This window comes from Dermatophagoides pteronyssinus, unplaced genomic scaffold (genome assembly GCF_027571235.1).
Source record: "Dermatophagoides pteronyssinus isolate colony J.1.1.1.1 unplaced genomic scaffold, Derpt_VIB-CSIC_2022.12 sq0002, whole genome shotgun sequence".
Taxonomy (NCBI): domain Eukaryota; kingdom Metazoa; phylum Arthropoda; class Arachnida; order Sarcoptiformes; family Pyroglyphidae; genus Dermatophagoides; species Dermatophagoides pteronyssinus.
The window spans coordinates 3,775,991-3,795,621 of NW_027461526.1; the positions used below are offsets into that span (position 1 = coordinate 3,775,991).

Sequence of the window (19,631 nt, forward strand, 5' to 3'; positions counted from 1 at the left end):
AAAAGAAAAAACATTGCAAATCATCTTTGTCACAGTGATGTGAGGTTTATAATAAAATTACGACAAAAAATAATGACCAGAACATCAATCAAATGACCTCCAGATTTGATCATAATATTGGATTATAATTTGGTAGAAAAATCGATACGCATCGAAAGAGATCGATAGGTAAATCTGATGATAGAAACTGGGATGAAGCAATCACAGCCATGCACATATTATCGATAAACGAGGACATTGAATTGATTAATTACCACCACCAATCAACTGTGAAATATTTGCCAAACTAATTATTAGGATAACTAATCATCAAGGATATTGATCATTACGCCAGATGTTCACGGGAAAAAAAACATCAGCTCATTTAAATCACATTCAACAAGATGAAGGTAAATTTTTTATCAAACTACGTATTTTATCTCGTTCTTGTTTTGCTTCATTCAATTCAAGCCAATCGGTTTGTAGTAAAATTTCGCCGATTTCGGCCAATTTTTCCGGCTCATCAATGTCGAGCGATAATATTGCTGCATACATTTGAGCAGCGGTGTATGAACGAATTCTTGGAACTAATCGATGTCCCAACAATACGTAAAGATATCCTTGAACCAAATTTATTTGACCAAGCACTAATAAGGTACAAAATATATCACATGCAAGAAGATATTTTTTTGGAATTGCACTCTTTTCAGTAGCTTTCCATGCAAATTTAACCGCATTTGACTGAAATTCACCACAAGTTTCAAGTCGCGTGAGAATTGTGTTTGTCGAAATTAATAATGGTATTGATAAACGATTGCAACGAGCATTAGCCTCAGCCATTAACAAAAATTGTTCAAGCAATTTCTCACGTTTTTCATATTCACAATCCTTGATGTAATCGATAATAGATTTGCATTGACGATCCAGGTTGGGATCGGCTAAAATCAATACGAATCCACGCCACAAATCAATGACAAGTTTATCACAATCAAATAAATGCAGTATTTTCTGAAAAAGTTGTGAATCTTCAATTGAATCATCAATATCTAATCTCAGGTTTGAATTAGATTCAAGGGCTAAAATTTGATACAAATTATGATGTCGCGATTCATTGGAAATGAATTGAAAAATCGTAACCAATTTCTGCATTGAAAGTCTGAACGTATAACCTCGATATGATGCTGCTTCAGATGAAATCAATTGAATAAAAAGCAATAACTGATCGGAATCTATACGGTGAACATAATCTAAACAGGAATGAATACAAGCTCGTCGGACGATGAGACCAGTGTCACCTTTATTCGTTATTGTATGATCATCGAAACATTTCAATAGAATTTTTTGAACACTAAGTAAACATTCAAGGTCATGTTGAAGCAATTTTTCATAATGATGAGATGTAATTTGCAATAAACATTCGGCAACATCAGCTATTGTTTCTGGACGGCGAATTTCATTTTCAAACCAATATTCTTGAAATTTAACGAGAGCATCAATAATCTCAATAACTGTTTTGGCCATTTCTGGAAGAGAATCAACATTATTTGAACTGAAGTAGCGAGTGAAAAATTTTGCCAAAGTAGACATAGTAAAATTATCACAATTAGGTTTGGCCATAGTTATTAATTTTCGCAAAAACTGACAGCTCAAATCAATTGGTACATTATGCATAAAGCTACAAGTAGCATCTACCGCAGCCGATCGAATTAATTCATTCGAATCGATTGTTTTAATAGAATCGAATAGAAATTGATCAATTTCAGACAAATCTTTTTCAACTAAAAACGGAATAGCTTTTGCTACAAAGATGAGAAGAGATTCACGAATTAAATTGTTGCCGAATGATGATCCTGATTGATGAAGCAAATGAAATTGTTGAGAAAATTTATTCAGAAATTGTTCAATTACTTGAGGTTGTTTCTGTAGCGATCCATCGGCACTTAACAAATATGAAGCGGTCAACATTAGACCATGTTGCTGGTTCAAATTCAAATGAATCATTTTATCCAAATGTTGTGAGAATTTATCATAATAATACTGGCCATAAAATGGACAATGATTTGCAATTTTTGCCACAGTTTTTGAAGCCAAACGTCGAATGACAGGATCCCAATGAATGCATTTTTGTGACAAAAGGTTATCAACAATAGTAGGACGAAATTCGTCATAAGTAATGGCAAAGTGGAAACCGATTTCCAGGTAAGTATGTTCAATTTGACTGAGAGCATGAAACTCTGTTTTCGGTATCACATCAATCCAATGGGGAAACTGTTGAGTTCTACCGGCTAGTTCTTGGATGACAGCTGAAGCGGCTCGACGACAATTTACTTGTGGATCAAAACAAGCTACGTTTAATAGGTTTGGTGCAAGATGTGAAACAAACTGGGCGATTGATTTGCCGTCATAAGCTCGTGCCATCGACCAACAAATATAACAAGCTGCATCACGGACATTCGAGCCAGCAACAAACGATCCTTTGATTTGTTCGTAAAACAAAGCATCATCCACCACACGAATTATTTCTGTCAACATTGAATCAATTGATACAAGACCACGTCGAACAAATTCAGCCAATGCCAAACATGAGCCATGCCAATAATGATCTTCACTGTTGGATTGACAATTTTCTAGGATATGTTGGACAATTTGTTCGGAAAATTCTGCACGTAGACGACTGCTAATCGTGGATAGATATTTGGCAGATGAAAATCGAACAGCAATTGATTTATAAACTAAATTTTTAAGCATTAGTTGAATGAGATTTTCAAAATAATCGGGAAGATCTTGGTCAAATTCATCCATTTCCTCAACAATATTCTCGCCTTCAATTGATGATTTCATTGCATTGTTGGGCGATTCCTGTATAACACGAGTTCCGCATTTATATCGCCATTTTAATTCGGAAGAAGGTTTAAGATGAACCAATATTGAACGGCCACAAATTTTGATGGAAAGTTTGACAAATTGTTCATGATCGTGATCGATTGATTCGACGATTGTAGCAACAATTTGATCAACATACAATAACATTTGGCTACGATCCACTGATTTTAACAACGTTGCCAATATTCTGAGTGTACATAATTTTGAATAAATCAAATCTGTCGAACGAAGGATCAATAATAGATTGGTGATAAAATCTTTCAAACAATTATGGCAATCACGACGGGCATAGAATGAACCGGCAAGAAGATGTAATACTGGAAAAAGAGAATGATTTTTAACGTTTTGCAAAATGATTCTTTCTACTCTGAAAATGGTTTTTTCTTCTTCAGATTTACTCGTATCGAATCTTGATAGATCGAAAGGAGTTTTGATTGCTGATGCTAGCCATAAGATGAGAACATTAGCTGATGAGAAATGAAGACTCGGTTCATAACGATCGTTCAGATATTGTTCAGTCCATTCGATAACGGGATGAAGCCACTTAACATCAGTAGGCCAATATCTTGATAATCGTTTTGGATTGATACAAACAGAAAGTGAACGTAAAATATCCATGGTCATATCGAAAATTGTTTCTTTTGGTTTGCTTAATTGTAATGTTTGAAGATATCGATCCATCAGACATGGAACAATGGGCAATATTGATCGCCATTCTTCTTGAGCGTTATATAAAATTTTTTGTATTTTTTCTTCATGTGCTTCATGTTTTGTTAGCCATTGTTGAATATCATCTGGAATTTTATCATTACAAGATGCAATAACTTTAGCTTTTTCAAGTAAATCATCGGCAAATTTCAAACAGAATATTAAATCATTATAAAGATATTGTTTCTCTGTAAATATTTGATTTAAAAACAAAAATAGCTAATATGATTAAATAATTATGTCAATAAACTCCTTTACCTTTACTTGAGAATAAAATTGGATCTAAAAACTCAGTCATAGTTTTTCCCATAAAATTTTTTTTAATGAAAAAAATGACATGTGCTTTATAATTTGTTTTATTTTTTTTTCGTTATATAACCTGTAGCAAAAAAAAATTATCTGATAGCGAGTGTAAGTACATTGTAAGTATATTATCGGATATTAGTGATCGATTTATACGATGATGTTTACGTTCGAATTAAATCTTGTTTATTTTATTTTCAATGATGATCATCATCATTACCTTGATGATCAGATTTGAAATGAGAAATGTAAGATTTACGATCTAATAAATATGCGTTTTTGTGCCATTAAAAATTTTCCAAAATTCTAATAGCAACCGTATTTTTTCTGTTGTTTGTTTGCATATTCATTTCGACCAATAAAATAATGATGATGGAATTGAATAGTGTTGGATGAAATGCAAACTTGCAATAGACAATAACTTGAATATAGGTAAGTAATCAATCATATAAAATTCCAATTTGTATGAAATGAATCATAAATCCTTGTAATCTGTTCGGCGTTCGGTTTGGTGAGCATGAATTTGAATGAATAATTTTTATACAGAATTATATCAATTAGATAATTATTATCGGGCGTGAATTTATGAAACAATCTGATGATGTCACCCATAGAAACGGTTAATTTTATCAACCTATATTGATATGATAATAAAGAAAATGCTTCCCTTTTACAAACTAGATCACATTTTTCATGAACACCGATAATAAGGTTTGATAAGGTTATAAAAAGTTTAGCTCTGTTTTTGCAATAAATTATCTATTACTATTTATTATAGAGATATCGAGATTTTTAAAGGTATGACCAAATTAGAGCTACTGATTATACATACATAATTGATATTTTTGTAAATCTTGTTTTTTTTAATCCGAAAACAATTTAAAGTCGATTCGCTATTTGATTTTGATTTTGCTTGATAACATAATATAACTCACCCTCATTTTGGTTAAAATTATCGTTTTCGATTTTTAGAACAATCCGTATACTCAAGTTTTGTTACATGTAATATAAATGTTGATGTATGTTTGCACAATTTCTTTGGCTTTTTTCGCATTCATTGTGCATTGTTGATAGCGGGCGATAAAAGGAAAAAAAATGATAAAAGATGCGGAAGCTGATGTTCATGTCTCGCTAATTTCCCAACCATATAATCATCATCATCAACCATCATCATTATCACATCGTTCAATTTCGAAATGGTTTTATCGACGATTTCGAAGATTCATTCTTCTTCAATCATTATCATGGTCTAATTTTATTATAGTCTGCCTGATCATATTATTCATCATTGTATTTTTGTTCAGTGAATTCAATGTATTAATACAATCATCCAATACATCTTTGTCTTCGAAAACATCCGATTTATCGACTACAAAAAATGAATATATTCGTTACATCGAAGAATTAAGTTCAATATCGGAACATCCATCGCATCGTATTCGAGCTGCACAGATCAATGAACAATTACGTCGAATTGAAATGAGTTTGAAAGAGAATCGGGAAATATTGCACTCAATTCGTAACAGTATTGTGATTACGATCGGATCAAACACCACTTATAATAAACAAAATAAATTGATTGATTTTTTCCGAAAAAGCCAAATTTCTGTTGAAGATGTTTTCAATCAAAAACAAATTTGTCCATCAGTTACCTCTCAAGCACAATTCTTTCCAGATATTGATATGCATCAAGTTTACGAACAAATGCCATTCGATAATGTTGATGGTGGTGTTTGGAAACAAGGCTGGCCATTAGAGATTGAAGAACTAGATTTTCAAAAACCGAAACCGAAATTAAAAGTGTTCATTGTACCACATAGTCATAATGATCCTGGCTGGATCAAAACATTTGATGTTTATTTTTCAAAACAAACTCAACATATTTTAACTAATGCTGTCGAATTTATGACTCAACATCCTGATATGCGATTTATATGGGCCGAAACAAGTTATCTATCGGCTTGGTGGGAAACGACAAACGATGCACACAGAGAAATGTTACGTAGATTGATAATTGAAAAACGTTTTGAAATAGTCACCGGTGGATGGGTGATGAACGATGAAGCCAATACTCATTATTGGTCAATCTTACATCAAATGATTGAAGGTCATGAATGGCTTGAAAATAATATCGATAGTGAACACCAAACATGGAGACCAAAACATGGCTGGGCAATTGATCCGTTTGGAATGTCACCAACGATGGCATACTTGCTGAAATTGATGGGATTTCGAGCAATGGTCGTTCAACGAGTTCATTATTCGATCAAAAAACACCTAGCACATAATCATCAACTCGAATTTCGATGGCGTCAATATTGGGAGCAAACCAGCACGACATCTAATGATGAAGGAGACATCGTTTGTCATGTTGAACCATTTTATTCGTATGACATTCCGCACACATGTGGTCCGGATCCGAAAGTCTGTTGTCAATTTGATTTCAAACGATTGGCTAAGCCAAAGTGCCCTTGGAAAATCAATCCTCAAATTATTACTGATGCTAATGTAGAAGAAAGGTAAAAGGTCGATTCATTTTTTAAATTTAAAATAATTTCTGTAATTTTGTTATAGGGCTAAGACATTGTTAGATCAATATCGAAAGAAATCTTTATTGTATCGAACTAATTCTTTGTTAGTTCCACTTGGTGATGATTTTCGGTATGATGACATCAAAGAATGGCGAAATCAATACGATAATTATCGCCGTATAATGCATTTTTTGAATTCACGATCGGAATTCAATGTCGAGGTTTGTTGCCAAATGTGAGATGTTCGTATTTATTGTCATTATTATCATTTACAAACAGATTAAATTTGCCACATTGAACGATTATTTCGATTCAATTTTAACTAATGATGGACAATTATCTCAAACGGAGCAGTTTCCGACATTAGTGGGCGATTTTTTTACTTATGCTGATCGTGATGATCATTATTGGAGTGGTTATTATACTTCAAAACCATTTTACAAACGTTTCGAACGCATACTTGCTAGTCATTCAAGAGCTGTCGAAATTCTTTTTTCCATGGCCAACATCATTCTCAATAACAATGTAACCATTAATCATGATCCATTCGAGCATTTGACATATGAATTGACATTCGCCAGACAAAATCTAGCATTATTCCAGCATCATGACGGTATTACTGGAACTGCCAAAGATTCTGTTGTCGTTGATTATGCCAATAGAATGTTGCGATCATTTCAAATTTTACAAAAGGTAGCTACATCATCTTTATCGATGATAACAAATCATTCGATCCCTGAATTGGAATTCATGCACACTTTTGTGAATATCCAGTCTCCTATTCGAAAACATTCATTTCTTCTAAATCCGGAGACACGAAAGTAATTATAAATTATGATCATTATGATTGATTATTCTAATTTTTTTTGATTGATTCATAGGTATTTTATCTTGTATAATAGTCTGGGCTGGACGCTTGACACTCAGGTATTCTGTTTCGATATCCATTGGACTACTGACAATTTTAGCATGCCCGATTGGTGTTTAACATCAAACGATGTTGATAGTTCGAATCCTGATGTTTCAATCAAAATCATACAAATCAATCATCAATGGCGAGATTTGCATCCATCCAGCGAACCATTAGAAAAACGTCGTGAAATTTGTTTTCAACCTAAACTTGGACCTATTTCACTTCGACAATATTGTTTCGGTCATTGCCGATGTTCACCGGTTGATAGTGGTAGCTATCGACATCATGAAAAACATGAAAGCTTCGTTACACTTTATAATTCTCATCGAGATTCGATGGTAGCGAAAAAACCATTCGATTATCACGTTCTGTCACTCATATCATCGGCTCCCAATACGACCATCGAAAACGAACTAATCCGTTTGACTTTCGATTCAACATCAATGAACGGTCTATTGAAATCTTGGAGCTATTATAATTTTCAGACAAAATCATGGATATCTATTGATGTAAAAATGACGATATTGACTTTTGGTACCAAATCTGGTGGAAAAAATGTTCAAAAATCCGGTGCTTACATATTTTTGCCAGATGATCAAAATCCAGTTCCACTTGAATGGACGAATAAGCCAAAGATTCGAGTTACAATAGGAAACCTCGAATCTCGTTACGAATGGATGATTGAGGAACCATATCCTGTGCATATTCGATTTAGTTTATATCGTGGACGACCAACAGTTGAAATGCAAACCGAATTTCATCTGCAAGGTAAACAAGGAGCTAATCGTGAATTGTTGATTCGATTCGAAATACCTCAAATCGATAATGGTGATCGATTTTATACCGATTTAAATGGATTACAAATGATTGCGCGAAAGCGTTATGCAAAAATACCATTACAAGGTAATGTTTACCCGCTTACAACGATCGCTTGGATTGAAGATAATGAACATCGATTCACTGCTATGAGTGGCCAACCCTTGGGTGTGACAAGTCTACGTAGATCAACAATGGAAATATTCCTGGATCGTCGTTTAATGCAAGATGATTTTCGTGGTTTGAATCAAGGCGTTCTTGACAATCGTCAAACTCGCGAAATATTTCGGTTAATGTTGGAACCAACAACAATTAAGACAAATTCAAGTCCAACGTTGACGAGTGGAATGATGTTTGAATCGCAGACATTATTGAATCCGATTATAGGTTTGACTACCAAGCAAATCGACGATGATCGGCCACCGATAAACAAGATTTCTTCATCAAAACTTAAATTATTACAATCCTCATTACCATGTGATTTACATTTGTTAAATTTAAGACGATCAATCTCTCGATATCGTCAATTTAGTCTTTGGTTACATCGTACAGCTTTATCTTGTGATTCTAAATGCCTTCAAACGTCTAATTCTACTTATACGGTCAATTTATCAAAGTATTTGTCCGAAGAAATTGTTGAACGTTTAGAGCCAAAGATCGAGCTAATGAATGGAATGTCTTGGTTTCATCATTCGAATCAAACCGTTCCGTTAAATCAAACAATTAATATCGGGCCAATGCAATTATTATCGTATCGATTATATCGTATAACACGATGAAATTATCATGCAAAAAAGGGTTAACTTTTTTTTGATAATGATAATTTTATTTTTTGACCTAGTCTTTGGTGCTGACTCACTGCACATTGTTATACACACTGTTCTATTTATGACTTTATTCACGATCAATATTAGTTTTTTTGTCAATTATTTTTTAACTGTTGCAAATTAAAAAAAAAATTATTCAATTTTTTTCTGAGGTTTGTGTTTCAACTGTTATTTTATCGCTGGTTTCATTAGATGTGTTTGTTTCGCTCGGCATAGTTACTTTTGTCAAATCCGGAGATGATGATGTTTCCCTACTTTTCCGTCTAGAATTTCGTTCACTTTTTTTCGAACGACAACTACGACGGTGATGATGATGACGGTGAAAATGTCTGTGGCTGGTTTTATTATCGTCAGATAAATCATTATTCTTATGGCTATGACAATGCTTGATTGGTTTTTGTCGTCGACCCGGACAAACAGTCAGATCGTTCAATCGGAACATAACCATTAGAATTATGATAAGTGAGATGATAAAAGCCGAATAATAGGGCACCAAACGAAATAAACTTTCGCCAGAGTAACTCGGTGCACAAATCCATCGTCCAAACAATATGGATAGAATGATACAGTTGAATATGAATAGTTTATAGACGAGACCATCGTATCGAAACGAATAGATAATACTGACAGCGATTAAACTACCGGAAAGAAAGAAAAATGTTGAAGTTGGTACGGACGATTTTTTGTTTTTGCGATATACTCCGAGAAAATCATCGGCATACAATTGAAATGAATTCAAAAGAATTAAGAATGCCGAAATATATAGAAGATATCGTAATAGATCGATATAATATAAAACATATCCATGAGGAGAATCTGTTTCATCTAAACGGGAGGAAGATCTTGATTTACTACGATGGCGACTACGATCATGACTACAACGACGTCGGCCCATTCTCTAATCAATCTAAACAACTACAATATTCACAAGCAAAATCAGTTTAATTTATATTGTAGAACCAAATTTATTAATTTAATTAAATTTAATAATTGAAAAACAAATGAATTCACAAAATCGAATAAACATTCAGTCATTAATGAATAAATGATAAAATGGTTAAATAAATAATGTTTTTTTTTGGTGTTGATGATTTATGAAATTTGTTGATCGATATCACAGGAATCGGTTGATGAAATAAAAAAAACGTTAGTTATTTGTAGAGCTTGACTAACATTGTAAACATAGTATTCGGTTACGACGATTTTGTGCAAACAACCAGCCATGACAACGTTGAAAACGATTAAAAACATTTGAGCCGGATTCGAATCTACGCATTGCTTCTAATATTTGTTCTGGAGTTATGGCGCCAAAAAGATTCTTCATTTTTTGATGAGGTAAGGATTGAATATCAGTATTTGTTGACGCGTTGTTTGTCGATGTAGAGGCCGTTTGAAAAGCCATTACCTTTTCAGATGTTCGACGCAAAATGTCTGCTACGAATTGTTCGTTGGATTTTGACTTTTGCAAACCATTCAAATTGTTAGTCGAGATTGAATGAAAAGAATTAATCTGATTCATCATTGGATCACATTTGGATACTTTAGCAGCCGAATCTGTTGATCTTGATTCCATTGATAATTCTCGCCGTATTCGTTTTGTGGACATTGCTTGTGATTCGATTGTTGTAGGATAAAGTGGACGACCGCCATCGATACCTGGCCTGGAAACACGACGGTTTTGATCATGACGAACCATCAAAGCCAATTCGACTAGAATAGCAACAGTTTCGTGAGCAAAATATTGTACAATTTCCCATCCAAGTGAATTGGGCTTCAATTCCAGTCGATCAACCTCGTCAAATGAACCAAGTATCCAGTCCTGAAATTTCTGGAACATTGAATTTGATATCGTTTGTGAACCAGTTGACGAACCAAAAAATGTTACCGATCGACATGATTGATAGTAAAGGTATTCTTTGACGGACATATGTTCAGTAAATTCACTAAGTCGACGATTGCGAGCAAAAGTATAATCATCAATCAGATCAATGGCGACATCGGGATGATGATACAATAATCGTTCCATTTCGCAACAATTTTGTGGTGTCTGAATAACTGATCGAAGAATTTCCTGACAAGATTTAACTCGTTTGGTAGATGCATTTGTCTGATGTATGGGTATATTGTTTACTAAGGTGGATGATGATGTTTCGAATGAACTTGATGATTTGCTTTCGCCATCACAAACATTGCCTTGACCGTTGGGCAGGCAATTCCATTCGTCAGAATCATCGGCCTGTAATTCACTTTTGACATCGTTATATAAGGATTCCATTTGTGATTTGGAAATTTTCGATTGTTTTGTTGATTTTTCCTTGCTATCTACCAATGAAGATGATAATACTTTAAGTTTCATATCTTTGAATTTCAAATATCGAATCAATTTGGCCAAACGATGTCGATCATGTTTGAGAAGAAAAATAAAATCTTCAACACTGATATGTGTTCGAGATGTGTTTGTCGTCGACGATGACTGTGAATGACGCATTTGGGCTACACGTTGAGCTTCCAACAAAAGCATGGTCATCTGATGGCGAACAATTGATTCGATCATACGAGCCGATTCGATTAATGGCTGACGTACATCGCCGAAAGCGTGCATCATTCGACGAATTTCTTCCATGTAGGAGATTATTCTATGACCATTGGTCACTGATGAAGATTGATTTGACCTTGTTGATTTTTTCGTTCGACAATTTTGCTGACATTTTGAATTAGATTGATCAGTGAATGTTGCATCGGAAGATGGATTCAAAATGATACGTTTGGCAACGGCACGTTTTACGTTTTGTTTACTGCTTGATGCAAATGACTGATCTGAATTAGTTCGAATTGAAGTGTTGGCCGATGATTCTTTCGCATTCGTAGTGATATTTTTAGCCATGAAAAACAATCTTAATCAAGATAAGCAAGCGCACAATGTTATTTACAAATGAAAACACTCGGCTCAAATACGATGGTCAAAACGAATGAAAACAAAAAGAAAAGGAGAAAATGTCTGCAGTTGGACAGACCGACTGAAATTTTTTACGAAAACATGTACTGCACCGTTCACGTAGAACGTATTCATCAAACACATTTGTGATAATTAACCACATGATATCATTGTCAACATGTTCCATCAATTAATCCCGCATCTTGGAACTAATTTACTTATAAAATGTTCATGCAATCAAGTTTCTCGAAGATCTGTGGTCATCTTAAAACGTAAGGTTCGTCTTCCCTCTCAACCATCGTTGATCAGTCCGCTGATTGTCGGGCCATTTTTGAAAGATCGACCACATTTTCGTGAACCTAGACCGGTGGCCGATTTCATCTACGAAGAAGTTGAAGATAGTGAAAAAATTGAAGAATCAAAATTAAAACTTATATTATTAGAAACTGTCGATGAAATCGGTGTACCTGGTGATATAGTTGAAGTGGAGCGTGATTATGGCCGTTTTTCATTGTTAAGTTCAAATCGAGCTGTGTATGCTTCACCGTATAATTTGAATAAATTTAAGCAACTGATCGAAGCTGGTTCGAAAGATCGTGTTGGACCTTCGTCAGCATTCGTTGGACCAACATTGAAAAAATTAGCGAATGATGTTATAATTGTTGTTATGAATGATGAACATCCATGGACATTGAAGCCATGTCATGTTAGAATAGGATTACGAGCTGCAGGTTATTTGGTTCCTGAAGAATGTATTCGATTACCTGATACTCCGATCAATGGACCAGATATTGAAGGTAAACAGGGCAAAGATTTTGCCGTAACAGTTACAATCAATAATCGTGAAACGGTTAACGTAAGATGTCTGCTTCACCATAAAGGTCATACATTACGATTGAATTGGAATCGAAAACCACGTCATATACTTTTAGATGAACAGAAAGAATTGTTAGAATCAATGCCATGCAAAGATGCATTGGAAGAAGATGAATATAATTTAGTAAACGAATCATAATATTTGTTTGTTTATTTGTTTTTGAATTCGAATACAAATTAATAATAATAAAAATTTTTATATTATTTAAAATTAAATGATGAGAGGGAGTGAGTGAGAGAATGAAAAATGACCAGATTCAGTTGACAAACAGGATCATCTTTAGACGATTGGCTTATAAGTAAATGAAATTGAAGATCGTAGTAAATGTTATAAGGATAACATTGATGAGGATAGCTGATCGAATTGGATTTGAAGAATGATTTGTGCCATCTTCCCATTCCCGTTCACCATAACGATCAAACGAAGTAGTACCTGACCTGCTGTATTCATCATTACGTTGTCGTTGTTGTCGTTGACTTTGACGCTGACTGCAACGAGCCCGACATTCGATTTCATTTTGTGGACAAATATCACAAAACTGTCAAATATAATATTTCGATTAATTTGGTTTCATTTATTTTGATAGAGAAGAAAGAAATGTGAAAAAAACGATAGATAGAATGTCTAAAAGCTAATAGAGAAAATAAGTTCCAAATTGAAGGAAACGAAAATGAATCATGCAGAAAGTTGAAAAATAAATGCGCAACGTTGGCATTGTTGGAAAAAAATTCATTCAGAAATAGTGGACAGAGGAGTAGTTGTCGAAAAAGAGGAAACAGATTCACCGGCAGCCAATTCATTTACCGTCACTAGAGTTGGTTCATAGAATATTCTTGATAATTTGGAACGATCATAATAATCATAGATAGTAACCGGAACTGGTTTATTATTTGCAACATGATGAGTTCGATGTGCTGGTACAGTAATGCATAGTTCATCACGCGTAACCTAATATGTAGGATAGGATCAGAAATGAACGACCGATATAATTGATCAAATTACTGGATCACTTACCCTATCAAAATAAACAATGACAGTGCCATCATTATTTGCTGTATCAACACGTTTCACTTCTTTAGCTCGAGTAGCTGCGGGCAATGCATCGACATCTGCATTGTAACCTGATGGTAATTCAACTTCCATAACAGCCATGTTGGTCGAATTACCTTCCTTGTAGCTATAAAATGATGAACGAAATTAGTTTCAAGTGAAACCAGAATCATCAACAATAAAAACTTACTAAGTACAAATACTAAGTTGGAGATAATTTTCTGTCGATGTTTTATCTTTCTGTGGATTTAGGAAAAAAGCCGGTTTTTCCGCCGACACAGCTAGATTGTATTGGTATGATACTTGAATAATGGCTGTACCAAATCCAGCTGCTTCTAATTGAACCCATTCTGTTTTTTCTGAATCCAATTGAATTTGTTGAAGTACAAGTGCATTATCCGTATTAAAATACAAGACTTGTTGTGGACCAGGATTAGTGCTCAAATCACCATCTTTAGCATTTCCATGTTTGATATTCACTGCCATTTTGACGGTGGCAGTAGAGATTCGTTCGGCAATGGCACCCAATGCTTGCAATCCGATAACGGTATCCTGAGTACTAGAGAAACCTCCGTTGGAATTTTGTTTTGAAATCAACCAACGAAGTGCCGGAATAGCTTGATCAACTTCGGATCGTAAAGCCATTGTAAGTATAGCATATGAAGTGGCTTCAATGTCGACAGCATTCGGATAGAGTAGATAATCCGATGCAACAATTTTCAACCGATCACTTGTTTTGTTCTGTTCTTGATCGGATCGTATCGACCAGTACATCAAAGAATCTGGGTCTTGTTTAACCATGGCCATCATTTTTTTATGAGCCACATCTTTATGTTGCGAATCGGCCAGATGCAAGGCATAGTTCCCGATGGCAACTTCATATGGACTAGTTGAACTGGATACACGTGAATAAACAAAATCAGCTGCACGTTGTAAAGCTGATTCATGACGAACGCGAATTGGATCAGATTTTGTTTCGTGAAGAATTGCAATCAATACGAAAGCTGTTAATGCACCGGCATTATCATTAGTTTCGGCATCTTCACTTTCGTCAGCTGCTCTAGGTTTGATGGCAGAACCGCCTTGAAGTGCTTTGTTGTGAACTTCACCGTATTCAGCAAAACTTCCGTCTTTTCGTTGTCGTGTCAATAACCATTCAATCGATTTTGTGATAATAGCATTGTCCACATCAATGTGTGGTCGTGCTTGTATGAATGTTTTAGTAACAAACGCTGTCAACCAAGTTGAACCGGCTTTATCCGATTGACCGAATGCCGAGAATGAACCATCATCACGTCGATAAGTTAATTCACGTTGATAGCCTGTTTCAATATGATTCTTGGTTTTAGCACGTATTGCTTCTGTCATGCGTCTGACACGTTCAAGGTAATTGGTGACGACAATGTTTGGCACCAAATTGATCATGTTCTGTTCACCACATCCATATGGCATACGAAGAAGATCATCCAAATGATTGACGGTTGGACCTAATATATCACTGATACCTGAAACCATAATGCGAACTGAACCAGGAACGGCATTCGGTGGTATTTCTATTGAAACATTTCGTTTGATCAATGTTCGATCTTGTTGATTCACAGCGTTTATAAACATAGCTTTGTTGAAGTATTGAGTTTGACCTTCAGGTTTGACAAGTAATTTCTGTACAACAGCATCGCCAATCAAATCGGCACTGGCTCGAATACGAATATTGATAAATCCTAATTTTTTAGGCGTTATCAGAAAATTGACCGAAACACCATCGTAAGAAGCAATCGTAACCGATTTCCGTTTTTCACGAACATTTTGTTCGCCAGCAAATTCAATTTCGTTGGCAGCGTTAGTAAATTCAAATTCATCAGCTTGATTTTCCATTACAACTTCAGCTGTGATTGGTTTGTTTTGATAGTTAAAAACAATTGCTTGAATAGAGACTGATTCGCCACGTATTATTGAATAAGGTAACGAAAGTTTTATGAAAAACGGTCGAAACACATTAATCTGTCATTAAATTAAGAATCGAAATTATTCAAATCAAAAGTACAAGATGATTAAATAATACCTTAAGCGCATCAGGTGCAATACCTAGACCAGTAATTGAATCAACTGCAAATGCTGATACATACCATGATGTGATAGTATCGGGAATCGAATCCGAATATCTTGCTAGACCATCATTGCTAAAGTAGAAAATACAAAAAAAAAAATAAATAAATTCTAGTTCAAATTAGCGAAAAAAAAACAAATGAAAAACATTGCAACAACAAGCAAATAGGAAAAAAATTGATTCGAAAAAAATACCCGGTAGTGAGATTAGCCCAGATCCAAGTTTCGGGAAAAGTTTTACGCAAAACAATTCGTGATTCCGATTTTGGTGTCAATTTAAAATCGGGTGGCTGTAATCGATGTTCGAGTATCATATCATCCAATCGAATCGCAGCTAATGGTTTCAAATCTACACACATAAAATTTAGTTTTTTTAATGTTCTAAATCCAATTGAGGATGACCATTACCTCCACGTCTTTGATTATTAACAATAATACCACCACCATCAGCAGCAAAAAAAATTCGTTTTCCTGTTCCTGTGATGATGTGTTGGGATTAAAAAAAACAAATGCAAACACACAATAGTAACAACAATGGACAATCAATCAATCAAGACAGCAAAGATAGTGGAAAGCAAGAAAGCAAAGAATTACTAATTCATGAATAGAAACCTACTCAGAGGTCAGATTAGACCAAATCCATGTTTCGGGAAATTTTTTTCTCAATTTAATCACAGATTTTGACTGCCGAGTTGGCATTTGTGCACCTTTTCGATATACCGGTGACATTTCTAGTTCTGCAGGATTATCGTCATCAAAAGCAATTCCAGGACTACCTAGATTTCTTGTAAAAGCAGTGGTTGCGGCCAATGGCATAGCGAAATATACTAGAGATGTGTTTTTAGGAAATTTTCATGAAGAAAAGGAAAGTTGTTCATGCAGTGAACAATGATAAAGGTAACTTACTTTTGTGTTCATATTGATGAACTAGACTGTTGGTCAATATGACTACACCTGAATCAGAAAATATATCTGCAGCAGTTGTAGCCGCCGACCATGGCCAATATCTAGGATATAAATCAAATGGATTTTGATTGCCAGAATCATAAGATTCTAATTCATTTAATACATCTTGTTGGGTGATATCGAAACCAGATTTGAGTAACAGAACACTTTGATCAACACCGAGTAATCCTACATAAGCTGATGGTTTAGTTCGTACTTGTATGTCTACCAAACCGCCTGGTTTAGTTTGATTTACGTTTGATGAAATTGATACCGGTGTTTTAAATGAACCATCTACATTGAAATTGAACGCATCGGCTACGATTTCTTTATTTCCATCGCGTATATAGTAAACAAGAAGACGAGCTTTGGGTGTCATTCGATGAGTGATTGTAATGACAATCTGTTCGATTGTTCGTCCAGGTGGTCCGGATCGAATATTTCGAGCCAATACCAGATCACCTTTGGCCATTACTTCATATACAAGATTATCGAATGGTTCAGTTGCATTCACGATGAATGTGATTTCATCACCAACGCGCAATGGTTTCTTTTGGAAAATATTATCATGTTCTGGATTTTCTTGTTTCATGATCACCTGAATAAAATTCATTGATGGTGATTGTGCAACATTGATTGATTCTAGAAAATAGGTTTGTCCACGATATTCTGCACTCAATCCAATAACACCAATCTTTCCCTTTTCCTTAGGTGGATAAAAATCAATCTGAATAATACCGTTATGTGGAACTTTTTTGATCGTATTATTCCATTCATCTTCGTGATGTGAATATCCATAGCTAAGAATGACCGGCGGACCATCGTTATCTACAGGAGTGTCATCTTGATAGGCAACTTTAATGAAAGCGGTATATTTCAATCCAGGCTTAAACGTTTTTGCTGTTTTAATCATTTCAACTTTGACCTCTTTATGATAGATTTTCAGAACGGATGATTTGTTATATTTTCGGCCCGTTAACGTTTCTTCGACCAGGGCAAAGAACTCGATTTCACGATCGAAGAAATCGGTTCTAAGATTCATATCACGAACTATATTAATTGGAATGTCTACTTTACCATCCGCTCCAAGTCGTATTTTTGTTTGAAATTGTTCCAACGGGCGAAATGTAATAGATGAATGACGAAGTAAAGGTTGAACAGTAAGGGTAACATCACCACGAACTGGCTTGCCATAAGTATATGTGGCCTTCACAGTAGCCACAACATCTGAACGATTGTAAGTGGCATAAGGTGGTAACAATACATCCACTGAAAATGTAGGAAGAACATATTCCGCAACAGAAAAATGTTTTTCTAATTTTTGTCCACCGGCAACTTCGACACTAATTGTCCAATCACCCAAAGGAGGCTGATCAGAAAGAGCAAATTGTTCGGATACAACACCACGATGAGTAAATATTCGTTTCCACTGTTTAATTAGATTATCTTTCGGATCCTGTTTCAAGCATGCAATTTATATCGAAATATAATAGATTTGTATTATTAATTAACTTACTTTTATGAATATATCCAAACTACCGGCCAGATTCGGTATTAATGATGGATTTACAATGATGGTACGAAATCGAACAATTTGTCCGGGTTTATAGACGGCTTTATCCGTCTGTACAAAAATCGAATAAGATTTTGAATCAAATTCCAAATCAGTTTCATTAGCAAATTCATATCTTGGTTCACCATCGGTTCGACCTTTAACAATTAATTTATAGTTTCCTTTGGCCCATTCGCCAATTTCAAGATTAATAATTCTAGATTCATATGGTCGAACTGTGACAGTACTATCAATTCGATTAAAATTGGATTGTGTGGATGGACCACTGATGCTAATATCGAATGATGCTGATTGTGTTGTATTCTCAAGTTGAATACTAAGATGATAATCAGAATTTGGACGTAGTTTTGATGGAGAAACAATCGTATAAACTGGATCCGATAAATTTGATTGAAAAATTGACATAAAAGTCAAAATTGCCAGAACAAAATTGGTCCACATTTTGGACCTGAAAACAATATCGTTATTCGATGAATTCAGTAATGAAAGTAATAAATAAAAATGACGAACAAATTTATTTGGAAAAAATTTCCAACAAATTTCGAATATCCGTTGCAATCAATGAATGATTAGCAACAACAAATGTGTTTCAACAAATTATTCATAGCTTGTTTGTTGCGATGGCACAGAAAAAATGAATGGTTATCACAAAAATGAATAACAGAAAAAAATCCTAATCTCCGGGATAATTTTTTATTGATGAATTGACAATTTATATCTATCATTTCAAAGTTATTTGATAGATTTGTTTATCACACTTTTTTATTTAACATTCAAACATGAAATTATTTTTGGGCAAAACCAAATAGATTTTCTTATGCATGAATGAATTCACTTATTATGATCAAACAATGATCAACTGAATAAATGATGTTTGGTAAATAGGAGAAATAATAATAATAAAAAAAATAGGATTCACGGAAAAATCAAATCAATTTATCAAATTCATTCAAAAAATGGCAACCATAGAAATAGATCATAGAAAAATAATCAAACTGATTAAATTCGATGACGTTTGAAACGAATGGAAATGAATTTGAAAAGAAAATTCACATATTGTTGGTTAGCTTGTTTGAAACATTTGGTTGGCCGTCAATATTTCGAATGAATTTATGGTAGGCGTCAATATATAAGCTTGTTTCATTCATTCATTCATTTCAATAGACACTTTCACTTATGTTTCAC

The 19,631-nt window shown here is 34.5% G+C and overlaps 5 protein-coding genes across 7 annotated transcripts; 2 read left to right on the top strand and 3 right to left on the bottom strand.

Annotated features, from left to right (window-relative positions):
* Positions 1 to 20: 20 nt before the first annotated feature.
* On the bottom strand, positions 21 to 3,955 carry Tbcd (tubulin folding cofactor D). Its single transcript, XM_027349833.2, has 2 exons — positions 3,829 to 3,955; positions 21 to 3,758 (listed from the first exon to the last, which is right to left on the bottom strand). The coding sequence occupies exons 1-2, from the start codon at positions 3,878 to 3,880 to the stop codon at positions 376 to 378; spliced, it is 3,435 nt and encodes a 1,144-aa protein (XP_027205634.2). The 5' UTR covers positions 3,881 to 3,955; the 3' UTR covers positions 21 to 375.
* Positions 3,956 to 4,060: 105 nt separating this feature from the next.
* Positions 4,061 to 9,117, top strand: LOC113797886 (alpha-mannosidase 2-like). Of its 2 annotated transcripts, XM_075824460.1 has the most exons (5): positions 4,061 to 4,305; positions 4,846 to 6,392; positions 6,448 to 6,625; positions 6,684 to 7,225; positions 7,286 to 9,117. In XM_075824460.1, exons 2-5 carry the CDS (start codon positions 4,969 to 4,971, stop codon positions 8,910 to 8,912), a joined length of 3,771 nt encoding a protein of 1,256 aa, XP_075680575.1. In that variant the 5' UTR covers positions 4,061 to 4,305; positions 4,846 to 4,968; the 3' UTR covers positions 8,913 to 9,117. The 2 variants fall into 2 exon arrangements, with proteins under 2 accessions (XP_075680575.1, XP_075680576.1); XM_075824461.1 differs by lacking the exon at positions 4,061 to 4,305 and having other exon boundaries at positions 4,798 to 6,392.
* Positions 9,118 to 9,900: 783 nt separating this feature from the next.
* Positions 9,901 to 11,844, bottom strand: Spt3 (Transcription initiation protein Spt3). Its single transcript, XM_027338123.2, has one exon. The coding sequence runs from the start codon at positions 11,842 to 11,844 to the stop codon at positions 10,129 to 10,131; it is 1,716 nt and encodes a 571-aa protein (XP_027193924.2). The 3' UTR covers positions 9,901 to 10,128.
* Positions 11,845 to 11,929: 85 nt separating this feature from the next.
* mRpL9 (mitochondrial ribosomal protein L9) lies at positions 11,930 to 12,970 on the top strand. Its single transcript, XM_027344426.2, has one exon. It carries the CDS (start codon positions 12,074 to 12,076, stop codon positions 12,908 to 12,910), a length of 837 nt encoding a protein of 278 aa, XP_027200227.2. The 5' UTR covers positions 11,930 to 12,073; the 3' UTR covers positions 12,911 to 12,970.
* Positions 12,905 to 18,998, bottom strand: Tep2 (Thioester-containing protein 2). Of its 2 annotated transcripts, XM_027341473.2 has the most exons (9): positions 18,390 to 18,998; positions 16,835 to 18,329; positions 16,337 to 16,405; positions 16,124 to 16,277; positions 15,885 to 16,002; positions 14,013 to 15,823; positions 13,787 to 13,949; positions 13,577 to 13,720; positions 12,905 to 13,310 (listed from the first exon to the last, which is right to left on the bottom strand). In XM_027341473.2, exons 1-9 carry the CDS (start codon positions 18,885 to 18,887, stop codon positions 13,065 to 13,067), a joined length of 4,698 nt encoding a protein of 1,565 aa, XP_027197274.2. In that variant the 5' UTR covers positions 18,888 to 18,998; the 3' UTR covers positions 12,905 to 13,064. The 2 variants fall into 2 exon arrangements, with proteins under 2 accessions (XP_027197274.2, XP_075680574.1); XM_075824459.1 differs by lacking the exons at positions 16,124 to 16,277; positions 16,337 to 16,405 and adding an exon at positions 16,545 to 16,755 and having other exon boundaries at positions 18,390 to 18,996.
* Between the last annotated feature and the right edge of the window lie 633 nt (positions 18,999 to 19,631).